Source organism: Brienomyrus brachyistius, chromosome 20 (genome assembly GCF_023856365.1).
Source record: "Brienomyrus brachyistius isolate T26 chromosome 20, BBRACH_0.4, whole genome shotgun sequence".
NCBI classification, from domain to species: domain Eukaryota; kingdom Metazoa; phylum Chordata; class Actinopteri; order Osteoglossiformes; family Mormyridae; genus Brienomyrus; species Brienomyrus brachyistius.
Window position 1 is genome coordinate 4,494,266 of NC_064552.1, and position 20,626 is coordinate 4,514,891.

General features: G+C 46.6%; 2 protein-coding genes across 4 annotated transcripts; one reads left to right on the forward strand and one right to left on the reverse strand.

The window, feature by feature from the left end:
• The first annotated feature begins 973 nt into the window (after positions 1-973).
• Positions 974-10,916, forward strand: si:dkey-246e1.3 (uncharacterized). Its single transcript, XM_048987062.1, has 4 exons — positions 974-1,272; positions 8,158-8,333; positions 9,280-9,376; positions 10,287-10,916. Exons 2-4 carry the CDS (start codon positions 8,258-8,260, stop codon positions 10,597-10,599), a joined length of 486 nt encoding a protein of 161 aa, XP_048843019.1. The 5' UTR covers positions 974-1,272; positions 8,158-8,257; the 3' UTR covers positions 10,600-10,916.
• Positions 10,917-11,117: 201 nt separating this feature from the next.
• xpnpep1 (X-prolyl aminopeptidase (aminopeptidase P) 1, soluble) lies at positions 11,118-20,466 on the reverse strand. Of its 3 annotated transcripts, XM_048987058.1 has the most exons (21): positions 20,213-20,466; positions 19,205-19,269; positions 18,499-18,626; positions 17,929-17,992; positions 16,749-16,853; positions 15,924-16,016; positions 15,672-15,815; positions 15,491-15,586; positions 15,115-15,196; positions 14,795-15,005; positions 14,305-14,394; positions 14,135-14,185; positions 13,914-13,972; positions 13,474-13,551; positions 13,173-13,244; positions 12,760-12,820; positions 12,500-12,569; positions 12,049-12,222; positions 11,801-11,877; positions 11,601-11,699; positions 11,118-11,433 (listed from the first exon to the last, which is right to left on the reverse strand). In XM_048987058.1, the coding sequence occupies exons 2-21, from the start codon at positions 19,212-19,214 to the stop codon at positions 11,314-11,316; spliced, it is 1,884 nt and encodes a 627-aa protein (XP_048843015.1). In that variant the 5' UTR covers positions 19,215-19,269; positions 20,213-20,466; the 3' UTR covers positions 11,118-11,313. The 3 variants fall into 3 exon arrangements, with proteins under 3 accessions (XP_048843015.1, XP_048843017.1, XP_048843016.1); XM_048987060.1 differs by lacking the exon at positions 19,205-19,269 and having other exon boundaries at positions 20,217-20,466; XM_048987059.1 differs by lacking the exon at positions 19,205-19,269.
• Between the last annotated feature and the right edge of the window lie 160 nt (positions 20,467-20,626).

Here is a 20,626-nt window from a genome sequence, read left to right on the forward strand (position 1 = left end):
CGGAAATTAGGGCTACAACAAAGCCACTGTGTAATTCGAACTCCGGTGCCATCTTCCCCCCCGCCCAAGCAATCTTCACTGCCGGCGCCCCCCTAATATCGAAATTGGGTGCTGAAGTTTCCGGGCCAGCTGAAGGCTGGCTTCCCCTGCCGGTAGATTTCAGCTGCACCAAGCTGTGCCAAAAAGCTTCACCCGACTCTCTCTACATTCCCCAGAAATCCGTATCGTTACCAAAGGATTCCTACGTCGGGCCACTATCTCCTAGGATGCCCCCAAAGGCCAATGTAGCTTGTAATAAATAAATACACAAATCTCCATGTACAAAGATTTGAGAGTCACACCAGCTTATGTCACTGGAACATAACATTCTTTTCAAGGATTTTAAATCGCTATACACTTTGTTTTCGGTGATTTGTGTTTTCAGAGCCTAAATATCTGATGCTGTGCCAAACATTCATATAAATGGGACACAATACGCGCTTTGTGCAGCTGTAAAGGATTACACAAACCACAACCGCTGGAACAACGCAGTTAACGCCGATGCTAATCCTAAAAGACATCGCATGCTTTCAGCCAATCACAAAGCAGTTGCATAACTGGCTGTTAGAGGTGTGAGTCTGTAGAGGGCGACATAGCGGATGTGTGCAATACCTGCAGCTTCCCATTTGTATGACTGTCATAAATGGTTATGTAAGTCCAGTAAGAACTAAAGCAAAATTGCATGGATGGCCTCTAGGTGGGGACACGGGGCCATTTCCGCTGGGAGCAACTAGTTTCTCCCCACTACTCTAGACGGCGTAAATGGGAGGAACACGCATGCCTCAAAAACCACCTTGCACCGGTTAGCAAAGTGAACGCTCTTCACCTTGCATTGGGCACGTGCGAGCAATCAGGATGCGGTCCTGTCTGTTTTCTCTTTACATTCTTAACCATATCTTGTTTCATATTACTAATAAAACTTGATCACATTTTATGTGCATTAAGCGTGCAGATGATGGATTCCCGTTAAGAACAATCCCGTATGTCCTATATTCACATTGCCTTTCAGTTTAACGTGTTCCTCATGTGATCCGATACACTGTTTTGGGTAGCTCTGCGCCCAACGATTATTCTTTTGGCTCTAGATGAGAGCTGACCTTTGTTGTTCAAAAACAAACCATGAAAAATGTATCAAAGCACCCGCTTCGGAGAGTTTCAGAGGATACGGGATACAGAATACTGAGTTGCAATGGTGCGAGCAGAAGATCAAACTGCTTTGTCGGAAGCAGTCAGGTATGAGTGAGCCGATCGTATTTCCTTATCCTGGACGTATAACCATTGTATGTCGTTAATTAACTTTCAAGTGGTTTATCAAGTTGCGAAGCGTGTATGGAAAGACGCTACAAATGCACAGAGCACGTATGCGGAAGATGGGGTGGAAAAATACAAAGGTGAACTTGCAGTTTGACGTGCTGCAAGGGTGTCACGGTGCACCGAATCAACATGTCCGGGCTGCTGTGCGTTGACGCCTGCGGGCTGAGCGTTTGCTGCGTCATCCCGCGCGGTGAAGCGAGTCACGGTCCGCTTTTCGGTGCCGCATCCGCAAAGCGGAGATGTTTCACCATTACCGGTCTGCAAATATCACAGTTCACTATAGTGGCGTGCGTGCGTGCGTGTGAGGCGATTTTCTGCTAATCTCTCAAACTACTCATTAACCTTGATTAGAAATTACCAAATTGCAGCCAGCAAGTGACAATTCGCAGAATAATCATCAAAATGCATAGAATAATTATTAAAAAGATGATTATGAAATATTAACATACAATATTATAATTTAAATTATACTGCCTTGATTCTACCAGTATTGTCTTATTTACTGTCCTGTTCTCTCCAAGATAATCGTTTGGCGGGTAGATGGATGGATTTTATGTTCTATGTGGTGATATTTAATCAATACGGTCATATCAGGTCACACATCTTTTCATAGTTATACTACAGTTTTCAGTGGAGGCACAAAATCATGTAATCCACTCCCACCCCGCAGGTTGCTGCCAAACCTCTTTATAAAGTAACGACGCAAGACACTGAAAGCTCGTAGAGTAGCTTCAACACAAAGGGGAAGCTTTGTTGCTCTAATATAATTTGAATTTTTTCCCCCTCATGTAATAGTACCCTCCCACTTAAGGAACGATTATGGAAACTGCACAGTTAAAGGGAAAGGCTCTGACACGAAATAGTGTTTTTCTCTTGCTCTCTCAGGAAGAAAGAATTGGATAAAGTATGAAAATGTGGGAAAAGGACATTAAATATATTCCAGCTGCTTTGTGGTCGTTCGTTCATTTGAGAAATTTCAACAGTTGGCGTTCACACATGGCTTTAATCCACCATAATCTATTCTGACACAGAACTGGCCCAAGTATGACCCCTGACACCCGAACAGACAGGCCGCCATAGGTAGCCGCTGATTCCTCCTACATGCTGGTACAATTACAAGCATCTGTTGTTTGTCCTGGTCGCTTGTCTTTATTGAAACATTGTGCACGCGCAGACAGGAGTCAATTACCGCTGATAATTTCATCGAGTGTCGATTGTCTGCGAACGACTGGGATCCCTTTCCATAGCGATTGATTCGCTTTCATGTTTTAAGGTCTGAATTGGCAGGTGATCATTTGAAGCCCCCCCGCATTTATTTTGTTTGTTTATCTATTTATTTTTTCGAATGTTTATCCTCCCGGTTTGCCGGTGTTCCTGGTTAATTTCAGGACATACTAGAGGATTGTTGCTTTTATCCCCAAAGGGAAGTCATTTTCTGAGCGCTCGCTAAACGGTAATCATTAGCCTGTGTTTATAAGCAGGACCCCACCGAGGGGGTTTACTGACATGCGTTTTACCTTTCTGCAGGAAGAGCCTATTGGGATAAAGGTATGGCTTTGGGCTGTGGGTTTATCCGTGGATAGATGCACTCATGATCTACTCGGGATCAGCTTGTTCCGGTGAGTTTGGATTACACGGAGAAGATAAAATTCTTTTGAAAAAAATTTGGGGGCTGCCTGTCGGTTAGACAGAGCGCCGCGCGGTCCGTTGCAGAGACGAGCCAGCAGGTGGCGTAGCGACAGTTATTTACATTTCATGCTAGTCCATATTCACTCCCGAGTCTGCTATTGTATCCTTCAGCAATTTCATTTATTGAATTTACTCCAGTAAAATATAAAGCAGTATAAACAGCAGAGGGGAAATGGTCTAATGTAAGCTTTCGAATCGCATAATATGCGAAGCTCCCGTATTTGAGTCAAGGCGTAAAGTGTCAAGAAATTGAAGCGCTTGGAAAGTGTTTAACCTGCTGGATTCCAAACACCAGCCTCCAAATGTCAACATGACTCCAGCAGCTGAGGCAATGTGAACAGAGCCCTTTATCTAAGAAGAATCCCACTGTTATAGGGCCAGACTCTGACCTAAACACTTATGTTCTCCAATACATTCTATAAAACGTGCTCTGGACAAAAAAACTCTTAAAAATAGCTTCTATGTTAAATCAAACCGTGATGTGAATGTACATTCATTATATGGACAGAAGTACAGGGACGCCTGGCCATTACAATCACAGGAGCTGCCACTCTTCTGGGAAAACGTTCCACGAGGTTCTGGAGTGTGTCTGTGGGAATTCTTACCCATTCATCCAGAAGAGCATTTGTGAGGTCAGACACTGATGTTGGGTGTGAAGGCCTGGTTCACAATCTCCATTCTAGTTCGTCCCAAACGTGTTCAGTGGGGTTGAGGTCAGGGCTTTGTGTGGGTCCAGTCAAGTTCTTCGACACCATACTCACCCAACCATGTCTTTAAGGACCTTGCTTTGTGCACTGGGGCACAGTCATGCTGGAACAGAGAAGGGCCTTCTGCAGACTGCTCCCACAAAGTTGGAAGCATATAATTGCCCATAATCTCCTGTGTGCTGAAGTATTAAGAGGTCCTCACTGGAACTAAGGGCCAATCCCTGAAAAACACCCCCATACCATTATCCCTCCCCCACCAGACTTTACAGTTGGCACAAGTCAGTCAGGCAGGTAACGTTCTCCTGGCATCTGCCAAACCCAGTCTCATCCATCAGACTGCCAGACAGAGAAGCGTGATTCGTCACTCCACAGAACACGTTTCCACTGCTCCAGAGTCCAGTGGCAGTGTGCTTTACACCACTCCATCCCACGCTTGGCATTGGGTTTGGTGATGTGAGGCTTGCATGCAGCTGCTCGGCCATGGAAGCCCATTACATGAGCAGTTTTTGTGCTGGGATTAATGCCAGAGGAAGTTTGTAACTCTGCAGTTACTGAGTCAACAGAGCGTTGGCGAGTTTCATACAGTATGCATCTCAGCACTCGGCGACCCGCTCTCTTACTTTTCGCCATCTCCCACTTCCTGGCTGAGTTGCTGCCGTTCCTAACTGCTTCCACTTTGCAGTAATAACACTTACAGTTGACCCTGGAATATCCAGCAGGGAAGAAACTTCACAAACTGACTTATTGCAAAGGCGGCATCCTATCACTGTACCACGCCTGAGTTCACTGAGCTCTTCAGAACAGCCAATTCTTTCACTGCATGGCTTGGTGCTTGATTTTATACACCTGTGGCAATGGGTCTGAATGAAAAGCCTGAATTCAATCATTAAGAGGCGTGTCCCAGTACTTTTGTCTACTTAGTGTATATCATTAGCCAACCAAATTATGCTGAACACAGCCCCTTTGTATAGAGGAGACTTTTACATATCTGACATTGTATCACTTGGTAGTTAATTTATTAATTCCATCTGTTACTAACCCAGTGTTACCTGCCATAACTGTTTTTACTCTTGAATGTTGAGGAGCGGGAATTCATGGGAGCTGCATTTGCAGCCCTGAATTTCCCACGGTCCTTGTTGGCAATGACTGAGCAATCATGTCCTTTGAATAAACATCGCAATGTTCATGCAATGAAAGTGTTCTCAGATGTAAATAGTTAGCATGACCTTTATGTAATATGGTTATGAAATATTAAACAAGTATGTCAGATATGTAAATAGACATTAAGTAAGTAAAACACCTTCAATGTGTCAATTTTTTCGGTTACTACTGTTTTAAGAAACCGTATTAAAATACCCTCTGAGGTGGGAAGCGATTGAGAATGTTTATCTAGAATACGAACGTTTATTGGTATGTTGACATTATAGATGTGTCGGAAATGGACCCTACTGTCGCTTAAATGACAGTATAATATATGTCAGATGGAGACTGACGGGGGCACTTACAGCGAAAACGCAAACAAGTGTGATTAAAGAAAGAAAATCTGTCTCTATAGTGACATCTAGTGGATGAAATGTTATGGCGCTTTGAAGGGGCACCGACGCATGAAATTAAAACGAAAAGACTTATTTTCATATACAGTCATCCGTTTCCCCGTTGATAAATGTATATCGCTTATAGTTAAATATGGCGCGATGCTAAATGCCACACATGCAACTAAGCAGTTTCTAAAAATGTACGTTTCCTGGCTTACCTGACAGTTTCATTTGAACAAATGGAATTCAGTTTAAAAACACGTTTTTTATTCAGATTAAAAACTCTGTGGCTTTAACCGACAAACTTTGTGTTTATGTGCTCAAAGGGCAAGTATATCAACATTATTATTATTATTATTATTATTATTATTATATACACGTATATATTCGAAGAAAATAAAGAAAACGGCAATTTCCCAGCCCCCCGCTGAGCCTGTCGCCGAGCAAGAAACAGCGTTTGCACGGTGCTTTACCCGATAAGAGACACAGATAGTGACAGTGGAACAAATGAACGAATAAGGGGCATCTGTCGGCTTCCACGTTTCTCCTTTTAGCTGGAGGGAAGAGGGGCTCGTTTCCCCAGAGTGATGAACCGAGCAAATCAATACGGCCAGATTCAACAGCCCCCCCATCCCGCACCCCCCAGCCAGGCTCAGAGCCAAAGTGCGGACAAGGATCTCAGCGGGGTCACCAGAACGGCAGGTCCGGGAGGAAAAAGGGATTAAAGGCTGTTTATTGCGAGTCACTGGGGGGCAGGCTATCAATAGAATGAATGTTATTGTGGAAAATTAAGTATTCAAATATATCAGAAATAGAACACAAGATGAGCATATGGCAGTGCAGCCTCATAGCAGCGTAATTTTAGGCAGACGGGGTTTTATTTAAAGCGTGGATAAATAACGTGCTTTCCGTGCAGCGCGACGTCCTGTCGGTCACGGATGCCGCCTAAAAGGTCATTAAGCGCGCTGCCATTTCATGTTTACCAACAGCGACAAAAGGAGACGTGATCCGGAAAGTCGCACGGCTGCACTTTCACGTCCCAGGAGCTGCTTTTGTGTCTTTCGGCGTCTAGCTGATCTTTCCTCGGCAATTCAAAATACCGACTGCAAGCTGGGTGTCCCGCTGGATAACGGCATGGAAACACGATGCTGATATCCCCAATGAGGGATTCACCAATAATTCACCATGAATATTAGGCCTTTTCAAGGAAGGAAAACATATAGACCGGCTGTTTTATAGCCAAAGAGTTATCCTAAACTACCCATCTTTCAACAGGGCTGGTACCTATCCAAGCAGCAGTACAGATACTTAATATGCTGTTATTAATTCTATAAGAATATGTTAAGTAAGAATATTCCCGCGATGGGTTGTCCCCCCTGTCCTGAATTATTCCCTGCCTTTCAGGATAGTCTCCAAACCGCAGCAACCCCGCACAGAACAAATGGGGTATGGAAAATGGGTGTGTATGTTGTGTAAGAACACAAATTCCCAACAAAAGTGCACATAAATGCAGCAAATTCACAAACAAGTTCGTGGAAAAACTGATGAAAAATTACTGTATTTGCAAAACATTATTTGATATTTTTCCCTCACACTTATGACACTGTATGACGTCACTAATGATCGTGCCGGTCTTTCATTTGTTTTCAGCAAGATTGGAAACTATATAAAAATAGATCAGATTGGATAAAAATTTATCATAGTGTCATAGCAGGTCGATAAGTACCACTGCTGCCTCCTACTGGTAGGGTGTGGGGTTGCACATTCTCCACATGATATGTGGCTTTCTCCTGGGTACTACATTTTCCTCCTGCTGTCCGGACACATCCGGTTTGGTCAACTGGCAGCTCTAAATTGCTCTTTGTCAGTGTGCATCTGTACTCTGTGGCGGACTGGCATCCCATGCCGTTTGTACCCCTGCATTACGCCAAATCCCGACTGGGACATTCTCCACTCCTGTGACGCTGTACAGGATAAGCAGCATGAAGATGGCTAAAATTATGGGTTGTTTATTTAAGCTTCTAGACCAATGGCTTTACGTGGGAATATAATGAGACAAGACAGGACAAGACGTTTTTCTGCTTGGATAAAAATCCGGATGATCTTTTCTTCATAATGTGTCACCATGTGGCAATAAAGTGTTAAATTTTCACTGAAAGCCAGAATAAGGCCTCCATTGTGCCTGCTGTCATAGGAGGACGACACCATAAAGTCTGCCTCACAAAACGGGCCCCCACAAGAGTGTCCGCGGTTTATTTTTAAATATGCACCTCGGATTCGGCAGTAATTTATGCTAATCACACCCCTTGGCTCACCTCCAAGCAGAGGGACCTCATACACGTCCTTCCTCCTCAAAAGCAGAGAGGAACGGCTGTGAACATTCGCTGCCTTGTTAAAGGCTCCAAATGCCGGCCGATGCCACGGAGCCACATTACCAAGAGGTATTTGTCCAATATGTTGATGGACACGTCCAATGAAATTAGACATGTGGCAGCCTCAGTAGTTCTATGGTCACAAAAAAAAAATCCGAAAGAAAATGAAACCCCCCTCCTTTCCTCTCCAGTCTGTACTCCTCAGATGAATGGATGGCATATTAAAATTCTTCCTGTCAAAGGATGTGATTGATAAAACTCAAATGTAAGGATTGTCACTGTGAAGTTCTCTTTTCACGATGGTTCTCTCGAATTTTATGTTGTCATTTTCGACGGGAACTAACGAGGGCCTCGAACGAGCTTTTCTCTGAGTGCTCTTCTGTCTGAAGCCTGTCAGATGGAATGAATAATGAGTAAAAAACAAGGCAAGTAGACTTGGGGTGGAGGGGGCCGTTTAGTGAATAAAACGCACGGGCAACAAAAGAATCACGATGTTTCCAGGGCAACGCGGCCGAGAGAGCTGGGTCACATGGCCCCCGGCCTTTGAAATCCCCTCGCCTAAGGACCCTCCTGATTCACTGGGGGCCACACCGATGGCGGCATGACGGGAAACAGCAGCAGCGCCGCTCCGGCTGTCAACAGGACCGCCGTCCTGCCCGTGAGCGACGCCATCCACGGTGAGTGATGCGGCCGCACTGCTAACGCTACACGCCAGCCCACCTCACTAAACCGAAAGCTCGCGCTGCGCCCTGCCTGCAACTCTAGGTCTGCAAAATATCTGTCTGCCTGCAAAGTCTGGGACGTTCAGTCCTTGTTGATCTTCGTGACTTTGCCAGAGGTTTCAGGAGTGACTATTAGCCGGAGATGGATGCTTTCCTGACCCAGTGACCTAATGACACAAATAATCCCATTTCCAGATGGACCAGGAATTCGGGCCATATTTCTGACAGTCGCATTATAACTAATAACTCAATATTTCACTGCCTCTTGGAACAAAAATATGTATTCAAAGCACCAATCTGCTAATAGAAAAGTCTCATAAAACTGCCATAAACTGATGCATTTTACATCTATTCATAATTCTATATTAGCTTGTGACTTGGCCTTAGTTTATCTTGCAGTCTCGGTCTGGCTAGTTTTGGTCACGCAAACTGCACTGACATTTATATTTTATTCAAAAGTTGAAAGCTTTATTCGGTGACACGCCTGACCGAAGTGGCAAAAACATTGTGCTATTCATCTCCAGTGAAGGATTACCCTCGAACTCCCATCATCGGCTACGGCTTACAGCTGTAGACGCCGTTGGCGTCATGCCGGGGAAGCTAAGGCCTGCATGTAACTTTGCTAGTAACATTCCTGTACGGATGAGCAAAGGGCAGCTGCATCTTTCACAAACAGGACCTGTGATTAAGCAGGTTGTTGGTTCCAATCCCAAGAAGGGAACCGCCGAAAAAAGGTCACTGAACTTCTACTTCTGTAGTAAACACAGAATAAGCAAAACTATCCAGCAACAGTTTACATCAAAGGGGGACGCGGAGTGAAAGCATGTGCATATGCGAGGTATTTGAAGTGTGTCTATGCAGAGGACAGGGCTGAAGATTGGGGTCGATTTCTGTTCTCCAGAGTTCAGAATGTTCAACATCACGGTGACGTCTTTGGCTCTGTGCCTGCTCACCTTCACCGGCATATTCTGCAGCATCTCCTACCACAGACGTGTTCGGTAAGTCTGCCGTGCCCCCCCCCCCCACGCCCCCCCCCCCCCACCAGGATTGGGGGTGTGGGTAAGGGTGAAGCTGCTCGGACTTAAAATGTCCTTCCAGCTGTTTCTGAAGCTTCTTTCGATCCGGACCGAACGTGCCAAAGTCATCAGCGGATGATCCTGACATGGCAGATGGGGCATTATTATAATCGCTCACTCGATTTGTCTCGTATGAAAATAGTCTCAGGCTCTCATGTCCGATTTAAATTTTCTCTGAATGGAAACCATCCGGAACAATCAGCATAGAAATCATAGATATGGTCAAGCAGCCCGTCTGTAGAGCCTTATGCAGGAAGAAAAGGTTTTAAAATGTGACGTTTTCAGCTGATGTATGTTCCCGGGCCAATTTAGCAGTGTGATGAATAAAATTTGAATTGTTTTTGCGGCAGCTGGCAGCATTATGCCCACAAGGGGCACGTTTCAGGTGCCCGTTCCCTCTAGGTGGGCCGTCCTCTTGCCATTCGTGCCCGTCTCCGTGCCAGCTGTCCGTGCATCGAGGCTGGTATATAACCCCCAGCCCCCCCCTGCACCCCCAATTTCTTACATACAGAACAAACGTATCTGGGAATAATATGCTCAGAATTAACTTACGGTTCCTCCCCCCGTGCACAACCAGCCAGATGTGTATCTTTAAGTGTCTGTAGTGTGTGAGACAGACGGGCATCCGATTGGATGAGAAACATGGGAAAGTATCTTCCTCGGGTTTTTGAGTTTTCACATACTGAACTCCTTCATTTCTACTGCCGACGTGATGCAGTTTCCAGGTCACAAATGCAGTTCCGTTGACCCGACATTTTCCATACAGTTATTCCTATATTCAGACCCTCCTGAGACATGCTCACATCTGAACAGACTTGTTTGCGCTCCCAAGGCAGCGGAGGCAGGCCAGGGAGTACGAGAGCGCGGTCGGCAGCCACGGGCCGCGGGGCGAGCCCGGTTCCCTGGGTGCGAGGAGACGGAGGGGGCTGATCTCCCGGCTACGAAGGTCAGGCGTGTCCCAGCACGACGTGGGGATCTACTTCATATACAGTAATCCCATCCCCATGGAGGACGGGGACAGCGACCTCGCCACGGCGGAGGGAGCGCAAAGCGGGCTACAGGGGGCGCTGGCGCGCCCAGACCGCATCAAGGACGGCAGTGATGGGATTATCCTGGATCCATCTGTGTTTTACATGCAGCTGTGAAAACCAGCTTGGGACACTGATGTGAAATTATAATCATTACACTCAGTAAGAGACAGAGGCCCAGTGAAACTCCTGTGCTGAGGGAAAGGGTTTGAATTTGGGGGGGGGGGTCCCTTAATAATGTTTCCTAAACCAAATGTAAAAATGCTATAAAATGCTTCTGGGTTATAAACTAAGTTCATGTTCCCTGTCAGACTAGCACTGACAAAACTGGAGGATTAACAGTTTTATTTTTTAAAATAAACTGATTATATATTTCACACAGCCTAAGGGAGAAAACTGTAATCAATTAAAAGTCTTTCACAGAAATTTCAAAATGAATACATTTGTCATGGTTTTGTACAGTTGATTTTTTTGCCATTTCTATATATAAAAAATGAACTCTTTAAATAATAATCTCTTAATTGTTAATAAATGGCCAATCCCATAAGGCTGTTGGTGACCCAGACTTGACCTAGACTGACAAACTGTTTGCCAGGTGGCAGTGTGTGTGCAGCATCCAAGAACGACAAGAAAACTTTGCCGCGTTTTTCTTTTTTTACTTAATCGCGCTGAATCTAGATAAAACCATAGAGATAATGTGCGTCTTAGAAAAGAAGGGCAGCGTGAAGAGAGGCCGACAGGAAAGGATCTGAAGTAAAGGAAGGGTGACTCGCGGGCGAATCGCAGGTCAGTCACGGCTGACCTGCCTACACGTCAGCTGACACGCTTTCATTACTTGATTGACTGAGTTTCTCTGATCAGCCAATCGAGGGCTTCCTTGCGACCCTGCCGCTCCAGTTCGGCTCCGACAATCTCTCGGCACTGCCTGTGGTACTCGTTCAACCAATCGCGCTGTAAGCGGGTGGGGGTTTGGGATAAGAAAAATCACACATAAACAAACCTAAGTGTCCACTCACGGATTTTAAAAATGCATACATGTGAAAATAAGTAAAGAGATGCACCTGCCTTTTGGACAGAGTTGCCAGGGTGACAGTTGGCTCTGCTTTTACCCCACTTACCTCCTTCTGCGTTAGCATTTCACTGTTGATCATCTTCGCCTGAATCGGGACGAGCGTGATAGGCTCAAAGGTCAAACTGCCACGATTCCTGTAATTGTACTGAAGAGGACAGAACGATTGTTTTCTTTTAAAAAAGGAGACCCTTTCACATACTGAGCAAATACCTTGGGGGGGGGGGAGGGGGTGCAGTGGTGACATACCTTGGGTTTAGTAGGAACCACCAAGACAACGTTCTCGATTCGAATCCCAAAAGCTCCATCTTCATAATATCCAGGTTCTAGAAAATTCATTTAAAAAGGCATGACATGAGGTGAGTAATCAACAGCTCGATCGTGATGCAATATACAAGGCACAAAATATTCCCGCAACTCCAGTAGTGTTGCAGCTACAGGCCAAGAGAGGTCATAGGTTCGAATCCCAGATATTTATAACTAAATGCCCGGTCTACCATCACTGACGATCATGCCGGCTTCCAGGGGCTCATCTGCGAACGTCTTGTAGCTGATCCCACAGGGCCCCTCATGGACATTGAGGAAGCAGCCGACCCCGTGTCCCGTCCCGTGAAGGTAGTCAAGCCCGGACTCCCACAATGCCGAGCGGGCGAAGGAGTCCAGCAGGTGGCCTGCGGGGGGGCAGCACAGCAAGCTGTCTCCTACATATACGTTTTGCTCCTCGCTGTAAATTTTGACCTAAACCCTGAAAATAGTAGGACTGTTCATACCCTGTGAAGTGACATTACGTACAACTAATGCTAAATTTGTGCAACCGGCCAAGAAATTAACTGATTTAAGTGTTCAAATCTACACAGGCCAAAGCCAAACTCCTCTCAGAGAGGCCAATGAGGTTCATCCCACGATACGGGCAGTTTAGAGACTGGGATGTTTACGGGGAAACCAAACCTTTGGTTCCGTTTGGGAAGATGGCCGCACTCACGGCTATGTGGCCCTTCAGAACGTAGGTGAAGCACTCCTGCGAATAACAGGACAGACATGATCACGTTGGGGGGTGGGACATCCCATCTCCATTGAAACGATCTGGGAGACTCATGAATCGAGCAGAACCCCCCCCAACCGGCTCCCAGAAGGGGGGCATGTGAGGGTTCTTTAAAACGGAACGGGGCGGCCATTGCCCTCATTTTGACTCCCCAAGGCCGGCGTACCTTTTCGAAAGCAGAGGGCGTTCCGAAATGCACTGTACGGGTCACGTCCGTCGTCCCGTCGCTGGAAATCAGGAAGCACAATCGGCTGGGATGAGCACATGGCTTCCGGATCGCAAAACCCGCAGGAACCTTTGTCTGTAGACCAGTCAGTGCCCTAATTCCATGTCTCCCCCCCAATTCTGCCATTATGCTCCTAATCAGACACTGAAAATTGTTCATTTACCTTAATAGTTAAAAACCACATTTTGGTTCCGTTTCTACAGGCCCTACTTGTCTTCCCCACACTTCACGTTCACCTCTGACTTCTCTACTGCAAAGGGGGGGGTCACATTTCAACCCCCACCCTCAAAACCCCAGGCCCTCCGGGAACATTAACAAAAGCAGGCAATGCAAAGATGGCGGGGTACACCTACAGGTACTGGGCCCCCGAGTCTATCAGGTAGACTTCGTTCAGGGTCAGCGTCCGGTTTGTCTCCGGCAGAGGTCTGCAGGACAGACACAGATCAATTATATCACCTACATATATCAATAAGACATAAAACGACCAACCCGGAACCTTCCAGAATGACTAAGGCCTCTCCGATTACTCAAGAACAAAAGGGTCATAAAAGCCGAGAGAGGAGGCGTGTACCCTGCAAGGCTGTAAATATTAATTAGGGTCAGACGCTCCCTGATAATCTCAGCGCATGACTGTCCGAGGAGCCTGAACCGCACCTGTAATGTATCACAGCTCCATTCGGACCCACGCTGGAAATGGTTGGAAAACTCAGGCCAACAAAGTCCTTCTGCTGGCTGAAGAGAACAACAGTATCAAACAAAACCTGTTCTAGGTATAAATGCCAATGATCAGCTGAAATTCAAATTCAGCCATGTAGCATAAAATATGTCCACTAGGTGGCAGCAAAGTACAAATATACACAGAATTACAGGAAATGCCCAAAACAACTGAAGTAAACATTAATAATTCTACAAATATTGTTGGTTAAATAACGGCTCTTAACCAAATACAGCTTATATTACTATTCGCTGGCATATTTTCATGCAAATGTTTCCAAAAGGTGTCGAGTGCTACAACGAACAGCCTTCCAATTACAAGTCCATGCCCTTAAGCGCTGCGCCATCTGCTGGCGGGATGCAAGCAGAGTTAGACGCACCTACGCAGCTCCTCTGCTTTGTCAGCAGCTGAGATCTCAGTCACCGTGCCTTTGGGGATCTGGGGGGGGCAGGAGAAACAGCTTCAGGAGTTGGGGTGAAGGTCCTGGGATTGTACGAGGTCACTCCCCCGACACCGGCGAAGGGATGCGACCTCAGGAACAGAAACCTGATACAGGGGAGGAATCTTCCAGAACAAAGCGGGCGAACCGGCATGAAATACCTCTTTTTCAAGCCAAGCGAAGAGGTCGCACAAAGCCACTGCGTCTTTGATCTGTTTCAAGACACGATAATCCTGAGTTTAGCAACCGCATGTATGTTCCGACCTGAAATCCATGCCAACCTGGCATCCCCCCCCCCCACCACCGCCACGGCATCGCCACGGTGACATACGTGTGCCGTCTTCATTCCCTGGATCTCAGTGGGGTTCTTCACCGCTTTGGCGAGGCAGAGAGGAGTGTAAGGAATGGGGATCCTGTGGGCCTGAAGGTGAGACAGACGGACAGCAGTGGGACCTGCTTACTGACGTTAATCAGATTTGCTCAGCTGAAACGTTCATCATTAGATCCATGAAATTTTAGCGAAGCAATGCTTGCGAAATCGTTTCTAATGACATTAGAATAATTCCACATGGCAGATGTTTACTGTGCAGGCGTGCAGATCAATGTGGTCACTATTTTAAAGAGAATTATCGGCAGTAAATATCAGCTCATTTTTAACCATCGGCTGATGGCCAATTGCTGCTGTATCAGCTGACGACAATAGCTGGCTGATACAATCAGTGTGTCTCTAATAATTATCCATCCATCCATCCATCCTCCCTCGCTTCCTCCCTCCTTCCAGCTCCACCCAGACACCATTGCCAACAGCCCCCGGCCCACACCTTGGGGATGATCTCCGTGAGCGCACAGCTGGCCTTGTCGCTGATCCACACGCGGTCCTTGGGCCCGAGGTCTGCGCACACGCCACGCAGCTCCGCCTCCACCAACCCGTACGACACCATCTGGACCCTGAGGTCCGGTTCGCCAGGGGCGTCCAGCTGCAGGTGCTCCCTCACAGCGGGGTCGGTGGCACGCTTGCCGTCAATGCATAGCCTACCCAGGGACATGCGTCTAAGTGAGGCCCCCCCCCCATCCAGTGAGGGACCAGGTGTGTGTGTGTTTGTGGGGGATGAGGGTTCAGCGCAGTGAGACTGTGCAGTACCTTATCGTCTGCATCCCAACGATGGCGTAGGCGAAGAAGACAGGGTTGTACTCTATGTCCGAACCTCGCAGGTTGAAAAGCCCTGGGGAATGTTTGATGGGGGGGGGGGTGTTAAAATGACACTGAGGAACCTCCCGCTCTTTCCCAAAATATGAGACAGACTCCCCGAATCGACCAAATCGAAGGGAACTTCATTCCCCGTAAACATTCATTCATGCCAGCGGTGCTGATTAGGGGTATGACTGGCGACACTGGGCAGGGACCCAGACAGCGCGCGGCTCATTTCACACTCACTAGGGACGCGTCCCCACAAGAGAGAGTAACCGATAAACATGCCGCTCGGGAAACGGGAGCAGCAGCGAACAGACAAACCTACAAGCGATTTCATCCAGAGCCGTGACGATAAACCAGGAAATCTTTCGCTCCGACATCTTTGCCCTTAAAGCCACGATCTTCTCCTGCCAGGTCATGCCTGCAAAATAAATTAATTATATTAATTACTAAATAAAGCCCTACACCCTATTTTTTGCTTATCTGAGCTTCCAGAGGGCACCCACCAGTGAACGCCAACCCCAGCGTGATCAGAGCGTTACTGGGCCTTGTGGGGCGATCCTGCCAAATGGCGTCGATGAGGTTTTCCTGCACGCCGACCAGCGAGTGGCCAGCAACGCTCAGGGCCTTGGACATGGCTTTCCATTGGTCTGAAGGGAAAGCCAACTAATGACAAAAGTAGCCACGCCCACCTGCCCAAGACCAGTGTTCCTCATGCTTAAAGACCCCCGACTGTGACGTCGAGTCTTCCAGCTAACCTGCCGCGATGATCCAAGGATCTACGCCCACTCTGGAGTTGTCAGGAAGCACGCTGATCAGCCAGTCCTCCTGAGTCGGTGTCTCCTTCAAACCTGCCAAAACACACGACAAGAAATCTCGTAAAAAAAAATCACGACCACCACAAATCACAGGCCTTTAACTGTTCAAAACAGTCTGTAAAACTTCTGCTAAGAGCATTGAGGTCCACATCTTCAACTCAATAAACACCAGGTATTAAACACACCTAGAAGTACAGACGACGCTTACTTTACCATGGTTGTTTTGATGGCGCGATAGCAAATCTGAAATCTCTTCCCACGCTAGCAATATGCCATACGATATTTTCCACTGATGTCGGACGATGGTAGCATCTACACAGCCATGTTTACAGTCTCTGTAGCGATCGTGTAGCGTAAATAACTCAGTGTTTAGCAAGTAGATTGATTAGTAGAGTGATTTTTTTTGGCATTTAACCAAATATTTACTTATTTAATGACTATAGTAATTCACTTATTTATCATATTCGATTTACAATATGGGGGTGGCATGGTGGTGCAGTGGTTAGCACTGTTGCCTCACATCTCTGGGACCCGGGTTCGAGTCTCCGCCTGGGTCACATGTGTGCGGAGTTTGCATGTTCTCCCCATGTCGTCGTGGGGTTTCCTCCCACAGTCCAAAAACATGCTGAGGCTAATTGTAGTTGCTAAATTGCCCGCAGGTGTGCATGTGTGAGTGACTGGTGTGTGAGTGACTGGTGTGTGAGTGACTGGTGTGTGAGTGACTGGTGTGTGAGTGTGCCCTTAAAGTCACCAGGTTCAGCTCACCCATCTTCATGAGGGTCCAGTTGCCATCCATCTGCTGGCTCGCCTGCAGGAAGTACCGCCCATCCGTCCACATGGCAGCGTGCTTCTCCGTCACGATGGCGGTCCCTGGAAAGGCCCGGGTCAGGCACGCTCGCCCTCAGAATCGGCCCCCGCCGCCCTCACCGCCGGAGGGCTTGTCACTCATTCACACCCCGTGCCACGTTGACAGCCCTCTCACCACCTCATAAACGCCCAGCAGAAGCGACAAACTCTCCATAAAAACCACTGCGATGGGAGGCTGAAGCGGACGTCCGCGACGCCGGCAGCGAGGAGGGAACTGGGGCGGCATTTATTTTATCTCAGGCCCAGTTGGATTCGCAGGCAGAGTCACTGGGGGGTCCTTTTTAAACGTATCTGCTGTTCACATCCCTGCATATTTCATGGTAAGATGAGCACAGGACTCAGCTTACAGTGGGGGGGGCACAGGTCTGCATTTTACTGAATTTGCAATGAAATATTTAACAAAGTATTTAAAAAAAACTAGTTTGATGACTATTTCCAATGCATATTAAGGGGTGACCATATGTGTGTATATACGTCCCATATTTGAGTCCTTTAAAGATAGATACCTACAAGAGACCCACCCCACACAGGTGTCCTTCACCAACTCTGCCAGGTCTCTCTGGGTCCTACTGGTTCGTTTCCATCTTTTGTATTAATTCAGCGGTCTGTACCGGAAGGTTCTTTGAAATCTGCTGCCCCCCCCTCGTATCGCTGAGGTAACAGAGGACTCAACTATGGCCCTGAACCATGGGGTCAAGATTCAACAACCGGAATGTGTAGGAATGCTCCCTCACTGAACCATCACCAATACAAATGTAATCTATCAATATAAAAATAAGTCGACAATAAGTAACCCAGTGCTGATGTGTTAGTGCTCTGTGCACGACTTTGTTCTCTTTAATTATATGTAATGAGCACTGCGATACCAAATACGGCATGAATGCCCCAGATTTGTAAAATTAAATATTTACCACGACATAATAATAAAATAATAAATTAATTTACACTGGGAACACAGAATCCTAGGCCACAGGCAAAGTATACAAGTGGCAGGCTTGCACAGGCACACACGTGCCGACGCACACACACACACGAACGCGGAGCGCCCGCACTGTACCGGACCCCCACATTACCGTACCTGCCGAGCCGTTGAATCCGCAGATGAACTCCCGTCGGCAGTCACAGGGGGCGATGTACTCACTCTGAAGCGCAAAGAGAGCGGGAACGTCGGCTGTAATTAAGCGTAATCAGCAGCGAGTGCCCCCACGGACCCATTAACGAGCCCTAATCAGCCTCTTCTTCAATCCGTGACAAAAATTAACAGCAGTGGGTTAAATATGGACAAGTGGCTGCGGCGCAGAGGTCATGCGCCCCTCGACCTCTAAACAGCGAGCAGACACCCCCGCCGCCAATTTGAAACAGCAGGAGGTTACGCGAGGAATCCCCTGGAAAAACGGGAAAGTACCCACCCGACATTCATTAATTTTCAGTTCTGCATGACCTGCGCAGTGGGCGCATCACTTAAATTAACACACCACACGCAATTACACACCTGTTATTAAAAAAAACACGTAATCCAAATAACAGATATTGCGTGCGTGACATCTCAAACAGGTTCAGATCATAAATGTCACCAACTGTATGACGTAGAAATTTCCCAGACAGAATGTGACAGCAGCGACAGCGTCGGCGGCGCGCCTGCACGTACCTGGTGCGCGTCCCCCGACGGTATGATGTAGGCCTGCAGCGGCTCGCTGACGTACCTGCTGCTCTTCATCGCCTGCCTCAGGTGCCGAAGCAGCTCGGCGGTGATCTTCGGGGACATCGCGCTGCCGTCTGGGGACGGGGGCCACGCGTTAATCCAAACGGCCGCTTACGCCAGAGCCACAAGCGACTGTCTCAGTTATGAACAGGCAACAGGCATCTAGCCTTACACGCGAGTAGGATATCTTATTATAGATTAACTGTATCTTGGATTTACTTTCATGTTATATGTACTTAACATATAGCTCAGGTAGGTCGCTTGGGTCTAATAGTACAAGAAATTACTATGATATTTAAATATTTTGTTTATTTAGAGAAAATCTATTTAAAAGAAGAGTACATTATCTGTAAATCCACAGTTTGCTGTAGCTTTCCTTAACCAAAAATTAGGTAAATGCTAAATTACTATAGAAACTTTGCAGTCACCTACAAGTAACTGGCGATACTTTCACTTAAGTACACTTTCCGCTACATTATTACACTTGGTATTGACTCTCAAAACAATGGCCAAAGATACACTGTATCTCAAAACAATAAGCAAAGATATATTGTATCTCAAAACAATGACCAAAGATACACTGTATCTCAAAACAATAAGCAAAGATATTTTGTATGTCAAAACAATTACCAAAGCATACAACACAGTTTACCTTGTTTCATGGTCTTTCCAGGTGATGTATGCGAACACACGCTTGTATTTTCTGATCTTTAGCCTCTAAGTACATTAAAGGGCAGATTCAGCAAATCGCCAAGATATGGATATGGTTAAATATTAACAATCTCCCGCGACCCAGTAGGATAAGCGGTTTGGAAAATGGATGGATGGATTAACAATCTCACCCTTAAAATATTCCATATATTCAATGTTCTTATACAGTTTATTTCTAATGAGAGCGATTCAAACCTATCTTAAAACTCCTTGCAACATTATATTATAATATGGAATAGGTCGCATGTAACATAAGTCCCATAGAAGTGAAAATAGTTGCTGTTATTTCCACTCAGACCCTGGTTTTAACTTATCGCTCCCAGCGAACGTTCTGATTTAATTCAAATTGCATTATACAACAGCACTGACTCTAACTTTAGGGTTATTAATAATATACATTTGAAAATGGTTGTGCTTGTGGTGGAATATACCAATTGTTGTTTATCAAAACTCGTTAAAAAACCGCGGCGGCCGCTGATTGGTCGGTTTATTAAAGAAACGGTGAGCCGGCGGGGCGGATGACTGTCTCTATTTAGACGCTGTTATCTCGGCTTACGTTAACATCTGATGCTGATGCAGCACAAAAGGACCCCGGAGACCCAATCGGCGACGCCTTTGGCCCCGTAATCGGCGCATTTAAGACTCGGATCCTGACATGTGAGGTTTGTTCACTGAAAGTAGTTTAGCTGGTTGATTAACCAGCTAGTTCCCACCTAGCCCACGAAATAACTAGACCGCCAGCTCTCGATCATTACGACAGAACGTGGTCAGATCGGCCTGGACTCGCTTTAAAGTCACTGAACACGTCCGATAGTAGCTAGACACAAGTCAGGGAAGCAGGGAAGGCATGTATTACTTTAGCAAATCACATGTCACTCCACGAACAGCCAGTCACAACACACTGCATTCTTGTTAATTTACTGTGCTGAAACAGGCATTGAAAACGCACCTGCCTGGTTCGCTTCTTGCTGCTGTGGACACTCTTTTTACGGACAGAAATATTAGGCTACAGAACAAGCGCCGATATCAGAGTGTGTATCTGCGGGCTGCCATTTCAGCCGTGACGCAGGAGGTCACGTGATGCGTAATGTCTTCCGGGAGCTTCATGTGCTTCAGAGTTGTATCTTTGCGCGGTTATGTGTAATGTTGTATTATTGTAAATACGCAAATAGCTTCTCAGGTACATTTTAAATAGGATCGCTAATGGGAAACAGCTCTATTTCTTAGGGTTATTGTATGCTTGCAATGTTCACCCATGTATAACAGCTGGTAAATAGTACACGTGAGTTCACACCAATTTCACTCAATGCCGCTGCTGGGACTGGGTTGGGGGTTGTGCTCATACTCACCTACCTCTGCTGTT